We start from the raw sequence: 17,882 nt of genomic DNA, 5'->3' as shown, positions 1-17,882 counted from the left end.
AACATGCATAAGATTTCCTATTTATCCTGGTTGAACGTCAAATAAAGATGATCCACTATTCCTGGAGTGTAACAGGGGGGTTTGTCCATGAGAGGGCGCTGGAGTTTAGCTTCTGGTTCTCGGTGGGCCTTTTGGTGCTGCAACAATTCAAACATATTCAGAATTACAAAACAATAAAAAATTATAATAATAGCCAACTATGAATTTCTCCATACTAAATAATGCATGGAAGTTACATCCAATATTCGGTTTGGCACAAATGTCATAGATGCTGTTGCTTGATGGTCTCATAGAGAGTTCTGGGTCTATATGTAGAGAATCATTTATTTAGAAAAGTATATTTATTTATAGATTTCTGAAAACAAAACGAAACAAAGCCGGCACCGTCCCATCTCACTTCTAAATGTGTACCAAACATTTTAGCCAATACATTAGCATTAAAGCTTGAATCAGCTACACCGAATATTATTTCACCAGACCAAACCAGATTTATAAAAAAACAACCCTCCTTTTCTAATGATATAGCCTTGTTAAAGGCCTCCTTTTCAGCCTAAATTACCTCTGATATCCTCATCTGGAGCCACGTTCGCATTCGCACGCACACACTGCACACACTGCACACACTGCAAGTTTTGTCCAAGGGAATGCATGGGGAGCCCAGTAGCATTGCTACTTCTTGATGTGGACATTTAGGCAAAAAACATGGTGTAAATTGTGCCGTTTCAAGTAGAATTTGAATATCGGGTTTACAGACACTTGAATGACACGGCAGGAGCAGTATGGAGGCATTTTATGTCTTTTTCCGTTTGTTTTTTTTCATTTGAAGGAGTCCCGCTGTTTACCGCTTAAACGTTCCTTTTTCTGTGAAATATTCCTTTAGTATTGTTTTCTGCTTGGATAGTGAAAAGGCGTTTGGAGTGGGGGTATCTTTTTGAAGTCCTGAACATTTTCAATTTTAGACCCAAATTTATATCATTCACCCAACGTAGAAAATCACAATATTTCACAATCGGGAGAGGAACTCGACAGGATTACCATCTGAGAACATTGTTATTTGCTGTGGTGATTGAACCCTTATCCATTGTACTCAGCTGGTTTCAATCAGAGAATACTCAGACATGGCTCCAAACACACACTTTCCCTATATGCCCATGAAGAGTGAATGTTTCCGGTAAACAATCTGGCCATTCAAATTTCCTGATAAATATTTCCCCTTTAAGATGTCTAGAAATAACTTTAAATATTAAGGTGTGAACATCCGCTAACAAATCAAATCAAATCAAATCAAAGTTTATTGTCACATGCACCAATGACAGCGTCATCGGAGCAGTGAAATTCCTATGACATGGCAGGCAAACATCTAAGCAGTAGGCGACTTTACAAAATGAACAAAAATAACATACTATGTAACATAACATATAAAATAACATTGTAACATATAACATATAACACAGTCAAGTGAATATTAAATTAAGTAATATGAATATATGTATAACATATAACATAATCAAATTAAAGTCAAAGTTAAATGAAGCAGCAGTTTACAGGGTGAAGGAGTGGGGAATATTAAATAAAATAATATGCATATATGTATAACATATAACATAGTCAAATAAATTAAAATGAAGCAACAGTTTTCAGGGTGAAGAAGTGGGGAATATTAAATAAGATAAGTATATGTGAAGTAAGTGTATTTGTATGATTCGGGGAGCAGAATGTACATGGTGACTGTTCAGAGGATTGAAAAAAAAAAAATGCTATCTAACATAACATATAACATCACATCGTAACATATAACGTAGTCAAGTGAAGCAGTAGTTTACAGGGTGAATGGAATATTAAATTAAATAATATGAATATAAATATATGTATACATATAACATAGTCAAGTCAAAGTCAAAGTCAATGAAGCAGCAGTTTACAGGGTGAAGGAGTGGGTAATATTAAATTAAATTAAATAATATGCATATAGGTATTACATAGGCAGATAAAAGTCCATATGAAGCAGCAGTTTACAGGGTGAAGAAGTGGGGAATATTAAATAAAATGAATATATGTGGAGTAAGTGTATTTGTATGAGTGTGGGAGCAGAATGTACATGGTGACTGTTAAGGGGGTCAGTGTTGATTGTTCAGAAGCCTGATGGCCTGGGGGTAGAAGCTGTTTGTGAGTCTGGTAGTCCGTCCTCGGATGCTCCGGTAACGTCTGCCAGACGGCAACAGTGTGAGAAGTCCACAGCCTGGATGGCTGTGGTCCTTGATGATCTTCCGTGCTTTTCTCAGACATCTTGTATTGTAGATGAGTTGCACGGAAGGGAGATGGCAGCCGATGATGCGCTCCGCTGTCTTCACCACCCTCTGCAGGGCCTTGCGATCAGCAGCGGAGCAGCTACCAAACCAGGCAGTAGTGCAGCTTGAGAGGATGCTCTCAATAACAACTGTCAGACCTCTACAAAAACTATTTCCCGACCTTCCTGGGAGGGTAAATTATATTATAATGAATGTCCTTTATTTACCCATATCCTTTATTCAAATAATCAACAAGCTGATTTCCTCTTACCTGTGGAAGGGCAAGGCACCTAGGACCAAGGGCTAGTTTTTACACAGGCATAGAAAAAAGAAAAAATACATTTGCAGATTTGATGTGGTGTATTTACTGGTTACATATGTGGATGGTACTTCCTGACTTCAGACATTATTACTGGGCAGCAAGTATACACAAAATGGTTCTCTGGATTCAGGAGCTAACAATAAGTTGGCGCGAACTTGAGGCCATATCATTCCCTTCTACTTCACATGTAGCCCTACTCTCATTTAAACTGCCTATTTGCCCAACCCAATTTACATGCAGCCCAATTGTAGCTTCCACTTCACAAATCTGGTCCAAGTTGAGGCTTACATTTGGACTGCAATGATTGTCTAATCTCAGTCCCATTTGCAACAACTATCTCTTTCCACTCCCCAGCAACACAATTTTGGACATCCCCCTAAATCAGAAAAGCCCTATTTCCAAATTTGACACGTAAATCTCACATTTCACAGTGACCTCTCACGACAATATCCCAAAAGACTGGGAAGATGACCTAGGCAAAGCTACTCAAGGCAATGAATGGCACAATTCCTTACTTCGAGTGAATGATTGCACATGTTTAATAAAGTGCTGACACCATGTGTGGAAGTTGCAATTTTATGTTACATAAAATCTAAACAAAAGTATTCATTGTATGTTTTTGTACCTGCTCAATGAATAAAAGTTTCCCCCCAAAAAAGAGGAGCTGGACCACTGAGGTGAAAAGTATAACATAATGTTGGCTTGTGAAGCAAGAATCAAACACCAGAGATGACGAAACATTAGAAAGGGCCATGTGTGAAATTGTTGGTCAACGAGATTTCCTTCCTATTTACAGCGCCGTTGGGAGAGGTTTGCCTTCAGCGAGCTCTGCCTTCTGGCTTTACTTTTCAGTAACAGTTTGGTTTACAGAATGATCTAGTTTTAAATAGAAAAGACTATTTCCCAACACTGACCATGGGCAAAAGCTTTCTGGCAGAATGCCTTTGAGGCCATTTTCTCCCATGTCCACCTGCACTGCACCACAGGGATTTCCCATGTTACACTACTGTACGCATCCTTCCTCACGTACACTCATTCTCAGTGAGACACGTGCTGTGACATGAGGAGAGGGGAGGAGAGGGGAGGAGAGGGGGAGGGGGATGCAACAGAAAATAATAGAAAAGAATACAACAATTCAACATCCCAAAACGTAGATTTATTTATTTTTTCTGCATAATCGTTCATGCAAATATACCAATTTAGCAGCAGAACCGACTGTCACCATGGAAATGTGACTTGTTAGATGTATGACTTCTTACGTAACAGTGCTAAATACACACCCACACACACACAAACACACACGCACACAAACTCCATCCATAGGCGACCCAGCCTGCAGTCATTCACAGATCACTGCATAATGGAGCACAGGCTATACAAAAATTGCATGCAGAGAGTAGCCATCCTATCACATACAAGAATGTGATCTGTAGCTGTACTTTCACTGTCGAGCTGCGTCTTTTTTGAACAACTTTATTTATAAGACATTGAGGATCAGTTCTCAAAGCATGTGTATAATAATCCCTCTATAATTCATGAATGCATAGTTGAATCCTCTTGTTTGTATATAACTATGTGCTTATGATTTCTTGTCTTTGCTGTCTTTATTAATGTCCATATATATATATACCATAACGTTTCAGCATTGTGCGTAATAACACTGGAAAATAATTTTCAAAAAAGCCTATTTTCGTTCTAGATCGTATTTTTCACGCATCCATCGAGCTATGTTTCATCATATCCGCGTGTCGAGCCGGGTGCATGGTGGGAAGTCTGCTGCTTCGTCATTCCTCGTTTGCACGTTGGATCGGTCTCTTACCGTGTGTGTGTGTGTGTGTGTGTGTGTGTTTCTCTCCGGTAAATAAAAATGTGTTTCACCACAGACAGCCCTGAGATGTGTGTAAGGAACAAGCTGTTCTAGCCAGTAAGCCCCCCCCCCATCCTCCCTCTTTCCTCGGCCCATCCTCGGAGGGGCCGTGACCAGACCCTCGTTCCGAATGGATCCTCACTGCAAAGGATGACATGACGTCACGTCGCCAGGGCGACCGGGCTCCCGGCGGCACGTGTCCCGTATAAAAGCGGAAGAGCGCGAGGGGCGGTGCGCACACAGACTCCAGACTCATCAGAGAGGTAAGCTTCTGCTGCAGAGCCCCGTCCTTCAGTGTGTAGCTCACCTTTATCCGCTGCGATTATCCAAACTCAGGCCATTTATATGCTTTCACACTTTAAAATCTGCACTTCACTTTCAAATGTTAGCTACTCTGTCTGCGCCATCACCAGCCTTGTTACCCTAATGTTAATGCTAAATTACAATTCTTCATTTTTACCGCAAGAAAAAACGCATATTTTGCTGAGGGTGACATTGCTAAAAGCTCCGAGCGACGTGTGAAAGCCTGCGGCCATCATGTCGTCTGTGTGGTGGATTTGACCACCATCTCTGCGTTGATGGGCCACGCATCCGTTTAAAAGAGGAAGAGAAGCTCATGACGCTACGTTAGCCTTATGAAGATACTGGCTGTGTGTACGTGCACAGGAAGAGAAAGGCGAGGATGGGAGGGGATGCAGTCATGGCTGCTGCTTGTGTAATGTGCTCTCTGACTGACACGGTTAGTTGCATCATTGAGATTTCTGCTCGATCCACCAGAGCAATAAAGTCACTCCAGTATGAAACAGGTAATGCATCGTGTCTCACTGGAAAGGAAAACTGCGCATTCTTAATATACCAGTCATTCATTTGAAGCTAGGTCGTCCTCCTGCGCGTGTAACGTGACATTGGAATCTCCCATTGCTGCATCTTTGCGGAAGTGGATTAGTCTCCATATTATGTAACCCAGCACAAACATATATATATTACCGCTTGTTCCGCGACAGAAAACTCAAGACTTCAGACTTGCGTAGGAAGATGTTGTGTTCGAAGATGAGTTTGACTGTACAAGCTGCACTGAGCCGTAATAAAGCTGCTACACAGGGCGTATCAGCTTCGTGAATTGAGGTGAAGCTACGTGCCTCCTCTCGTCCTCGTGATGAAGTCTGCCGTCGCTGCGCCATTAGACTTCGGGGAGGAATTTAGCCACGGTAACGAAGACGCTGAGCCGATGTCACTGTTATGTGAGGGAGGAGAAATGACGGATGAATAACCTTGACTGGGTCGGATTTGGAAAAGATGGAGGAGAAGAGGTGGAAACTCTGAATCCCGTGATGCAAGTGAAGGGCACAGAGAGCGCGTAGAGGCGCAGGATTCTGCCGCAGTTCGACTCGCCAGACCTGTTGATGCGGTTTGCAGGGACTAGGCCTGGGTCCTTCAAACTAAACTACACCTCACGATTTAGCCATTTAGCCATCAAACCAGACATACTTTATGAAAAGGCAACAAGGCTTCATACGAAAACTGAAAGGGCAAACGTGTTCAGCATGGAAAACATAAAAAAATGCATAGTCAATATGGCCTGTGAGCCCAACGTCCTCTGGTACAAATAGGCTGTATACAACACTATTGTCTCTCATAATCTCATTTGATATTCCAAAGTATTTATAATGGCAAAAGTAAAAACACACCGTACTGTAAAAGGTATTGGAGCAACCAGGATTTTATTAGGTTATTGATTGATGTCATGTAGGATGCAGCCATGTCTGGCCTCCTCTTAGTGTTGAAGGTCATCACTCCAGCTGAGGAAGGTCACAGCAGAGGCCCAGTGCTGCTGCAGTGATGACCCTGATCTTTTTTCTCATACTGCAGTTTATTGACCAGAAACGAGTCGTTCATACTGGACTTGGGGGGGGGGGGTACTTCTCATTCCTCAGCCTCTGGATAGCTGAGGGTTATTAATACCAGGCCTCTGAGGACTATAGCTAAAATGCCTGGAATTAAAGAAACATAGCAGCCACATGCCATGCATCCGCAGATACAATTTACTGTGATTTTGAAAAATGAGAATTAATTTACTTGATTTCCTGTGGTAGACTGATATGTCAGGATGACGTATATGTCAATGTTCTGTGCATCATTATTTTATCTAAGACACAGCTGGGACATTATTTCCATGTCATGCACAGAAGTTGTTATCTTGTTGCGTCAGTGTCTGCTCTTGTTGCTGCTCTAGGTGAGGTGTCAGCTAAATGTCTGAAATGTAAATGTCAGCGTCTGTGTGTGGCCAACATGTTGCTACTATGCTGTGCAAGGAGAGAACCACAAGGTAATGACATTAGCTGGGTCACACCAACAATACACAGGACGTGTTATTTCTCCATAACCTGGACCATGTCTTTATAAAGAGACCATGGGGTCTGCACATCTGCACGTTACTCTGGTGCACAGTGCAGGTTGCCTGGACACAAAATACAAACTGGTTAGTTTACAGCAGTTTGTGGATAATCACTAATTTAAAAAAGACAGTTTTGGGTTAGTTACATAACGATTTGAGACATTCATCCCATGAGGTTGTTATGAGTGCTTCATTTTCTAGATTGACACATGTTTTCCTCTAAAGGTTGTTGGATTTTTACTAGACTATTGTTACGATGAGTGTCCCTCTCGATCTTTCTCTGCTGCTGACTTATCAACCAGCCATTTATGTCCAGGATGTGGGTAAGAGAGGAGTGACTCAGCACTCAAGCCTGTGCCAACTAACTGTTGCAATTTTGAAGGGGAAAATTATGAAAGGAAGGGAAATAACTGGGATATAATAGTCCCCTACTTGTGCAACAAAGCAGTTTTGCATTGCTAGTTTTGTACAAAGCAGTTATTTAAAGATACAAATGTGTGCAAATCTAGCATGAAATGAGAGTGGGTAGCAGACAAAACATGAAGATGTACTGTAGCTTGATAGCTTGATAGATGAGAGGAGGTGATAAACAAGACCGCGGCCTCAGGAAGGATATCTGTCATCTACCGGCTGACACAAGCTCGCCAAGCCATGTGTGTGTGTGTGTGTGTGTGTGTGTGTGTGTGTGTGTTCCAGCATTACCTCTGCAGAGTGGTCACATTTCGCCTACTGAGTCCCCTGCAGTTTGATAAAGCACACTCTTTACTAATTCATGATCTTGTGTGTCTGTGTGTAATGTATACACCAGGTATGTTGTGGGGACCTGAATGTGCTTAAACAGTCACATTATGGGAATGTGTCTTGTTTAACTGGACAAAAGCAAGTCCCCATATAATGTTTATCAATAGATTTGGTGAAGAATTTTTTTCAACAGTTAATAGTGATATGGGTATATATATATATTCATATAATTAATAATAATAGAAGTAGTAGTTAAGGCTATGGGTGTGTCTGTCTGAGTACAGGCATGTTTGCGTGCCTGAACATGTGTTGGTTACACCACAATAGCGGGCTTCACCTTATTAATTTCATAAACCCAGGTATGCGTTTCTGTATTTGATAGTAGGAATACATAAAGCAATCACCTCTTAACTCCATAAATTTAGCCAAAGACCCTGCAGCTGGTACCCTGGTACCGGCGGGGGTGTGACTGGCAGAAAGAAAGAAAATCTGTCTCTGTCTGCATGAGGCCATGTCTGCTTGGTAAGACACAGCCTGTGGTCTTGTGTGTGCACTGGTGATGTGATGCTGTCCGACATTTAACTGACTAGGTCACGGCAGCAAAGTGACATTGCCTCAGTGACAAGCCTATAAAAAGAAAGGAAGCAGGTACTTTGCTGAGGGGGGAAAGACGGAAGGGATGATCATGAGCAGAACCAAGGTTTCGTAAGTTGCTGAAAACCAAAAGTTTTGCCCAACTGCATTTGAGTTTGCATAAAAGATTGTAAAAGTCTCTGTTATGTGTTTGATTTATTTGATTCTCTAAGTGACCGGGAAGAAGAGAAAATGTAACCTAATTGGATAGTCAGCCTGGCTTCTAGCCAATCAACTCACTGCAGTGGAAAAACACTGGAGAAAAAGAGGGTGTGACAGAAAGGAGGAAGCTTTGTAGAGCCACTAAGAGAAGAAGGGCGGTAGAGAAGGAGGAAGGCAGGGGGAGTGGTATAGTGGGCAGGAAAAGGAAGAAAAGTAGACCAAAGAATGACTATTAAACTTCAGCCATTCAGTATACAACAAACAGAAAGCAGGCCTGTCACAACTCACATCACCAATCGTGGATTAGGTGAACGGTTTTGTCTGTCTGTAATACTGTTGTAAAGAAGTAAAGTAGTCTATGATATCTGTGCTCCTCACAAACTCATGTCCATAGAAGGGCTGGTTGCAAGTGACTGACTTCACACACTGTCAGATGATTGAGTTATTGGACAGAGAAGAAGAATATGTGTTTGTTTGGTCAAGTGTTGGTGATTGACATCAGAGGAGGTGCTGGTCCTCATCTATTTTACTCTTTCCCTCATTAAGTATATTTTTTCCCATGTTCTAAATGTACCCTGTTGTCTTTGTCCTTTCCTGGTTGACTGGTAATAAAGTAATCTTTCTCCCCGCAGTACACATGCATATGCATAACCATGATGACCCTGTCCTGCACCTCTGCTGGTGAAACTCTGCATTTGTGTGAGGAAAATGGGTCGCAGCTCAGAGGGAGGGTAGGGTGGCAGTAAATTAGGGGGAGCCATGAGACAAAGAGCACAGAGGACAGACAAATAGGGGCATGAATTTAAATGATGAGTGGGTAAAAGGCGTGGGGAGGGATAATACTCAAAAAGCAAGGAAGAGACAAAGCATTGAGAGAAATAGGAGGTAAAGAAGAGAACATTAAAGGGAAGAAGTAGTGTTTGGCTAAACGGATGTAGAAACTGAATTATAGATGTGAAAAGAGAGGAACAATTTGTTAGAAGTGATTGTTCATTCCCTTTTCACTGACCAATCAGCACTCGAAAGCTTTAGTCTAATCCTAAATAGAACCTGACCGATATTTTGATTGACAAATAATATCAGCTGATATGAGCCTTTAACAAACATAAAGGTATCAGCATTTGGCTTTGCTAATACGTAACCTTTTATTTAAAGAACTATGTGCATTCATGTGCATTCCTGTTTGAAGTTTTAAAAATCTGTTTTCCAAATTCAAGTTTAAATATTTTGTAGTTGTGTTTTCTTTTTATGTATATTTATTTACAGTAGTTTATAGTTAATCTGTAAAATATCAGGCCTCAATTTCATATCTGGGTTTGTTTAAAAAATCGTAGGAATATTTGCTAAAATTTGTTTTAAAACCTATCATCCAATAACATTGTATGATAGGTTTTTCTCACCCCAGTGCCTGTGGTGCACACAAGCCTTGTCACATGAAGGAGATACCATTGAAGATATTTTACTTTGAAGAAATTAAATTATCTGTGCTTGAGTCAAATTTTAGTTTTAGAAAGCTCCTGATCAGTTGATTTATCATGATGATAGTCGAATGGGCTTTTCAGTACCTGACTATTACAGCCAGCCCTTCCATGCTAAAGTACTGAAAGTAAATCTGCAATGGGTAGTGCATGGTGCTTTACTGGTGTACATATGTCTGGCCGTCTGTCTGCCTCTTCTTCCCATCTTTTAATGAGTGTCAGCAGAATGCCAGCTGCAGTTAACAACGTGCAACTTCTTTGCTCTGCTCTGCACAATACCTCCTCTGTGAGCAGGCGTCATAGAGGGTGCGCTGATGCCAGATCGGGGTTGATTGGTCCTCATTCAAAGGGGCAGGACTGTGTGGTTGAAAAGTGGGGGGAGCTGCTGGCTAGGGAGTCGATCTTCCAAATGTAATATATCATTGGATAGTTTAATTCACACAGAAACAATGGATAGTTTTCCTCTGCTACTATGGGGATATAACTTAAAACATGTGTATGAATAATCGCTAAAAGTAACATTTCACATATTTAGGGCCCGAGCACCGACAATGTTTTTTGATGTTATTATTTAGGACAATTAATCGCATTTATGACGGTTTTGACCATACACGAAAACTCACCAAATTTCGCAGGCCTGTTAGGCCTGATGAAAATGTACGGATGCTGGAGTAAATCGAAATGGGCGTGGCAAAATGGCTCAACTATATGACTCCAAATTAGACATGTATGGCAAAAGTCTCGGCCTGATGACATCTACACAGAAATCATGATTTAAATCACAGCGCTCCCTGGTGGCAACAGGAAATGTCTTGTAGGATTTCTGTCACCTCGACTCAAGAGTTCAAGTCTAGCCAAGTGCTGGTAATGTATTTCTTCCAGAGCACTGGTTTCCCATTGTCACCCCTCCCTCTTCTCCCATTTATTTGCCAAACCACCGCACTGCTGCTTGGCAACAGTAACGGACATTTATGGGGGGTTGTCAAGTAACTGTAGACACACAAACACTAACACATACACCTGCTCTTTGGTAAAGTATTTAGTGCTTGCCTATATCAGTTTTTTAAACATACCCATGGTATACATTTTTATAGTTTTAACTTAAACAGCTGAGCCCCGTAGCTAGAGTCACTAGATCTACCTATTATGTGGCTCCTGTGACGTCAGCCAAGCCCCAGTTTTCCTTTTTTCCTTGCTAAAAGCTCACTGTTAAAAAAAAAGAAGCTGTGTTGTTTGTCAGCTGTGCAGCCATTTTGTGTTGGAAAACCAGGGGCAACTCCTCTATGCCGAGAAAATGGAGACATTTAAATACAGATGGAGAAAAGCAAGAGTGAGGCCAACTGTGAAAAGGTGCACAGGCCACAGGGGGTCACTGTGCAGAGTTTGGTGAATGCACAATAGCTAACAGTTGGAACACAGTATGACAAAGGAGCAGAAAGACAGAAATGTGAGAGCATGGTCATACTGCTCTTTGTCCTTCTCTCTCTCCATTGGTGACCTTGCATTATGCTTGCAGCAGCTCTGCCCTTGATGAAAGGTACCACAAAGATAATAACGAGACTAGACTAGACACTAGACGTACACTAGACATGATGCGTTAAGAGATCTGACAGTTGAAACTGTGGCATACGGATCAATAAATTGATTTTGACCTGGAACAAATACTGTTTTAACTCCAGACCCCACAAGTTAATCAATTTAGGTTAGTTATGATAAACACAAGTTATTATTTACCTCCATTCATATTTGAGATTGTGTGGGAGAATCGAGGGAGATGATATGTCCTAATCTGGTTGTCCCGTTATGTTTATTTAAAGTGCTCCCACAATGCATTTCACCAGATTGACAGCCTGTCCTACATGCTCCCCACAGAGACACACGGATTAAGAGATTACAGTAGTCTTAAATGATGGCTAACCAGTTTCAAGGACAATCCACGTTGCCCTTATTTATGCTACCTGTGCCTGTCACACCACACTACTGGTCAGGCTCACTGGTAAATACTACTGAGTTACCTTTTCCGTTCACCTGTATTAATAAATAACCACTGCATTCATATGTTAATGACACCTCATTAAAATAACTTTTAGCTAGCCTTCAATGTGACCTTATCTGCACACAAAACCTAAAGTGGAAAAAAAATCACTGGTCACAATGTGAGTTTATGAGAAGATAAAGGCGATGAAAAGAAAGGGGCAGGTTGAGTGGGAGGAGAGGACAGAGGAGGTGTGGAGTGTGCAATATGAAAAGGAGAGAAAATCAGAAGAGAAAGGAGGTCACATAGTTGAGTCCAGCCCAGGCTTCCTCTTTGTTCAGTCAGCAGACAAGTCTCTGTTTGTTGTCGTTACATACCTACAACACACTTCTCTCCTCCCCGCTTATGCCACTGTTTTCTAAACATGTCCCTGCATGATGATACACCTCCCTACCTTTCCATAAGGTGCACGTAAAAACATGCCCTTTTGTCGCTCTATATTTTTACGTAATTTAAACCCTTTTTCAATTAATAATCTGCTTTCAACCATAGTGTCTTACTTTTATTACTAGTTCTGAAGTGTTCTGCTCACCTAACACCCTTGTGTTATCTTCTCTCTTTTGTGCTAATGCGTCAGACTGGCTGTGCTGTGAGGCCTCTGCAACCAGTCTGTCTTATGTTATTCAGACCTTACAGTTTACAAGACAAAAGAAAATAATAAACTAAATAGAGATGAAATGATGTGAAAATGTTGTACCACAATTATATTGACCAAAAATATTGCAGTTTTCAGTGTTATCAAGGTATTTTTACTCATATTTGATGAGAAAAGTACTAAACCACAAACTCAAGTTTTAAATAATGTATTTATTATTGATAACAATGATGATAATATTTTTATTATTTATCAGAGCGGTGGAGAGCAGGTTTAAACCTCTTGTTTAGTTCAGATGTAGACTGCATACGTCAGTCAGGAGAAAGTATCAGTTAAACGCATGCAAATTTGGCGACAGTGGTCTAATTTTTACAACAAACATCAAAGGCACGCTGCTCGGTGCCCCTGCAATTTGCAGACATGCTAACTGTGCTTAATGCAGGACTATATAAACCGAAACATCATGGTAATTACGGTAATTAATTATTAACTGATACAACTAAGTGCCTGAAATGTTACCGTGTTGTACCTTGAAATCAGTAGCTAAGTTTGATCCCTGATACTAAGTCTACAAATGCTCAGTTCATCACACAGATACAGACTTGTTGAGGTTTTGGAGAAGCAGAAGCTTCAGATCAATCACATTACACCAATATAATGCATACAAATACAAACACCTCTTCATTGTATATCGCCAACAACTTGATTAACCTGATTAAAGCCACCTCCTGCTGTCAGGGCAACAGTTGGCTGCTGTCAGAGTGTATGCCTGTGACATTTGCTGGCACATCATTAAGCTTCAGCGACTTCCAGTGTTGACACCAGATGCATCTGACTGAGTGTGTGGCCAGCTAGAGGACATTACAAAGTGAGATTAGATATCCTACATTTTCCATGCTGTAGTTCTGTTCCTAATGTTATTGTTTCGTGTTTTTTTTCTCTCAGATAACTTCACAACCCTAAAACAGCAGCAACCATGTCAGACCTTTGTGTTGGAATCAATGGGTGAGTTGGAAACACACACAGGCGCCTCACACTGACTTTACGATGGTTAACATAGGACATCTGGGATAAGAAGCGTTCACCGTTTTCTCAATTATTACTCATGGTTAGTATATATGGGGGGGGGAGCATTTGATGAAATTATAAGTTAACAGTTTCTGATATGATAGAATGGATCAGTGCAGTACTGTTTAAGGCTGTTATTAGATCCATGTGAGGTCAAAGGGGTGGTTTGACATCCTGGGGAGGTTCACTACCATTATCCCACAATTCTAACTCTCTGTCTTTCTCCTCACTGCAGATTCGGTCGTATCGGCCGTCTGGTCCTGAGGGCTTGCCTTGAGAAGGGCATTAAGGTCGTGGCCATCAATGATCCCTTCATTGACTTGCAGTACATGGTGAGAAAACGCTCATGCTCATCTAAGTCTACAGTGTATATTGTTGGAAGAGGCTACTTTACAAAATAGGAAATGGAAAAACTGATAAACTGAACCAAAGTTACACGTCCGGGGAAATTTTTTCAACAGCTAAAATAAGTGTGAGTTTTCCTCTCTATCTATTACTTAATTTAGAACCAAAAACTTCCAGTAGCTCCAACCCCTGCCCCTCCGTCACACTCAGCACCATATCTACTATATGCGCTTTACATCTATGACTGCACTGCCGCCCACCCCACCAACACCATCATCAAATTTGCGGACAATCCAACCCTGGTCGGTCTTATCTCTGGAGGAGACAAGTTGGCCTACAGGGATGAAGTACAATAACTGACGCTGTGTTGTGCAGCAATCAACATACTGAGGGACTCCTCCCATCTAGCACCCCACATGTTTGACCTGTTGGTCCTCTGGCAGGCGCTACAGGTCTATCAAGGCTCGCATCAGCAGACTGAAAACAGTTTCATTCCCTGGGCTATAAGAACACCATCAATAACAAGCAAGCCTTAACCTTGCACTCTACCCCATATGATGCTCTTTTGTAAATCAGTGCAATATGATTACATTTATTTTATTATTTACTCAAATGCAATGTGGACATAATCATTTTATCTTGAAATTATTTAATTTGTATTTTGTGACTTCTGATGAATGAATGTGTGAAGTGGTATGGTGGTTGATGCTTTTGTTTTTAAACTTGAGAAGAACTGCTACTTTCATTGTATCCTATACAATTACACTACATCTTTCTATTCTATTCTAAATGAATATATAGGTCTGTATTAAGACTATGTATTAATAATATAGTGCCATAATAAGTATACATTTTTGTGATAAAACAAACAGAAACTCCTTTACCTCTTTATAGCCTTGCACAACAACCCCATTGTTTTCCTCTCGCCTCCTAGGTCTACATGTTCAAGTATGACTCCACCCACGGCCGTCACAAGGGTGAGGTCTCCCACGAGGATGGCAAGCTCATCGTCGATGGCAACGCCATCTCTGTCTTCCAATCGTAAGTGATGAAGATGATGATGATTGGGTTTGAGTGGATGTTGCTGCACAGATATCTGACCCACATCAGTAGCATTTTAATTTTAGCAGATAGGTCTGTAATGGAGGCAGCCATCTAAAAGTTCATGTTGAATTAGGAATTGATTTTTCCAGTTTCAAGGTGATCTAGCTTATGCCATTTTGTTTTTTATAACCTGAGTGAATTCCTGGCAATGGAACAAGGCCGTCTGCTGCCTCAGGGCTCTCTCCTGTCGCCCCCCCTCCACCCGGCTGTTTTTTTAGTCCATTGACTAATTGTACCTCATGTCTGAAAACGGCCGTACCAACAAAAAGGAAGCTTATATAAGAGGCATTCCATTCACAGTTTCACAGCTCCTCTATTGTGAGATTTTCCATTCTTGTTCATTGCAAACACTAAATCATCCAGGATGTACTTATCTAACAAGATTAGCTCTCACCCCCACCTCTCACTGAATGTAATTTGTTCACTAGGCACTGGTACTGTTATGCCTCCGGGCAGAGGCATAATGTTTTCGGGTTTGTCCGTCCCTTTATTGTGAACGCGATAACTCACCAACAATTGAAGGAATTTCAAAAACATTCACTTTTTGTGTTCAAAGATCAAGGTCACAGTGGCCTCTTGGACATGATATATCAATTCTGTCCCTCAAGGAATTTCTTGACCATTTTTCATTCAATGTTTAATTGATAAGATTTCATTGGTCAAAAGTCACGGTGACCTCATATGAGTCTGATGAATATAGACTGAAACTTGACTGGCCGGGGGGATATACAACTGCAGGGTGGTAATTTTGTAATTTTGTTGTCACTAGATTTGTCCCTCAGGTTTAACATAACTGTACCATAATCATTTAATCTTTAAGTGACACTTCTCTGTCTGTGACTCCAGTATGAAGCCAGCAGAGATCCCCTGGGGCAGCGCTGGAGCCAAGTATGTTGTGGAGTCCACCGGAGTCTTCCTCAGTGTGGAGAAGGCCTCTGTTAGTACATACACACAAACACATGTACATGTACATAAGACAAATTGACCCAGACTACCAGACAGTCCTGTTTCTAACCTCCCTCTCTCTCTCTCTCTCTCTCTCTCTCTCTCTCTCTCTCTCTCTCTCTCTCTCTCTCTCTCTCTCTCTCTCTCTCTCTCTCTCTCTCTCTCTCTCTCTCTCTCTCTCTCTCTCTCTCTGTTCTGGCCAATCACAGCTTCACCTCCAGGGTGGAGCCAAGCGTGTGGTTGTGTCCGCCCCCTCACCTGATGCTCCAATGTTTGTCATGGGAGTTAATGAGGACAAATATGACCCCTCCTCCATGACCATCGTCAGGTAAGATACCCGTGGTGGCAGACAAGCATGTCACTAAATTTATAGTAGAAATACATACAAATATGTTCCATAACTTCACCAGAACTCAAGGTTTAGGTGAAGCACATCCATTTTTTATTGTGTAAATATGACCAGTTGTATCATTCTATTTATAGTAATGCCTCCTGCACCACCAACTGCCTGGCCCCCCTGGCCAAAGTCATCAATGATAGCTTTGGCATCGAGGAGGCTCTTATGGTAGGTCATATTTAATCTGTGTTTGTGCTTCATACTGTAGTTGGTGCTTGCATGTATGCTAAAGATACTATGGAAGATGATTGTTTAATGTATCTGATATGACACTGTCCTCTGTAGACTACAGTCCATGCATACACAGCCACTCAGAAGACTGTGGACGGTCCCAGTGCTAAGGCATGGCGTGACGGCCGTGGTGCCCACCAGAACATCATTCCAGCCTCCACTGGTGCCGCCAAGGCAGTGGGCAAAGTCATCCCTGAACTCAACGGGTAAGGACATGTAAATTTGTTATCAGTCTTATAATCACCGTTGTTATTTCTGGCAAGGAAGCTGAGAAAGACCGAAAACATTTATCTCATCATTCTGTCTCGTTCTCTCTCTATAGTAAGCTGACAGGCATGGCCTTCAGGGTGCCAGTGGCTGATGTGTCAGTGGTTGACCTGACATGCCGTCTGTCCAAGCCCGCATCTTACTCTGCGATTAAGGAGGCTGTCAAGAAGGCCGCACACGGGCCCATGAAGGGAGTGCTGGGTTACACCGAGGACCAGGTGGGACAGAATCAATTCGCATACACAGAATCAGTTCACATACACTTTGTATTGCCTGGTTACACAATATCTGACTTGTAACTGACTTTTGTGTTTTGCAAGGTGGTTTCCTCTGACTTCATCGGTGACACCCACTCCTCCATCTTTGATGCTGGTGCTGGCATTGCCCTCAACGACAACTTTGTCAAGCTCATTTCCTGGTGAGTTTTCACAGTCTGTCCCCACATGTGAAAAGCCTTTGTCTTCTCAAACCTGATCTTTTAATAACAATTCTTCAATCGCCTTGTTTTCCCTCCCTCCAGGTATGACAACGAGTTTGGCTACAGCCACCGTGTCGCTGACCTGCTTCTGTTCATGCACTCCAAGGAGTAGACACTTCCTGTTGAGAAAGGAAGTCAGGAAAGGGACCACCCCCAACCATCCTCCGTGCCCTCTCTTCTCTTTTACACACAAGCCCCACCCCTAGCCAAGTCCTTTCATCACAGCCTTTAGCTCTACTACAGCATACGTAGGTAGCAGCAACAGCGTGTTTGAGTGTTTGGTTTGTTTTTCCTTTAATAACAAGACGATTGGTCAGTGACAGTATTTTGTGTCTGTGTGCCCCCCTCTCCACCTCCCTCTGCCACTTTAGATGTGTCGTTATGGCTCATTACTATGGTAACTACTGTATCCATCACTGTTGGTGTGTTTTAAAGGCTAAATCACCAGTGGAAGGAGGAAGCTGAGAGGTAGAGCTACTGTAACTCCACTAAAGAGTAATGAGACAAAGAAATAAAACTTGAAAACCTCAA

General features: G+C 41.8%; 1 protein-coding gene across 2 annotated transcripts; it reads left to right on the top strand.

Moving 5' to 3' along the window:
- The first annotated feature begins 4,656 nt into the window (after positions 1-4,656).
- Positions 4,657-17,882, top strand: gapdhs (glyceraldehyde-3-phosphate dehydrogenase, spermatogenic). Of its 2 annotated transcripts, none has more exons than XM_053432510.1 (11): positions 4,657-4,740; positions 13,462-13,521; positions 13,820-13,916; positions 14,864-14,970; positions 15,880-15,970; positions 16,188-16,306; positions 16,462-16,543; positions 16,661-16,812; positions 16,929-17,091; positions 17,194-17,291; positions 17,394-17,882. In XM_053432510.1, exons 2-11 carry the CDS (start codon positions 13,493-13,495, stop codon positions 17,461-17,463), a joined length of 1,008 nt encoding a protein of 335 aa, XP_053288485.1. In that variant the 5' UTR covers positions 4,657-4,740; positions 13,462-13,492; the 3' UTR covers positions 17,464-17,882. The 2 variants fall into 2 exon arrangements, with proteins under 2 accessions (XP_053288485.1, XP_053288486.1); XM_053432511.1 differs by lacking the exon at positions 4,657-4,740 and adding an exon at positions 6,709-6,803.

Source organism: Pleuronectes platessa, chromosome 10, assembly GCF_947347685.1.
Source record: "Pleuronectes platessa chromosome 10, fPlePla1.1, whole genome shotgun sequence".
Lineage (NCBI taxonomy): Eukaryota > Metazoa > Chordata > Actinopteri > Pleuronectiformes > Pleuronectidae > Pleuronectes > Pleuronectes platessa.
This window is presented reverse-complemented; position numbering and strand designations above follow the sequence as displayed.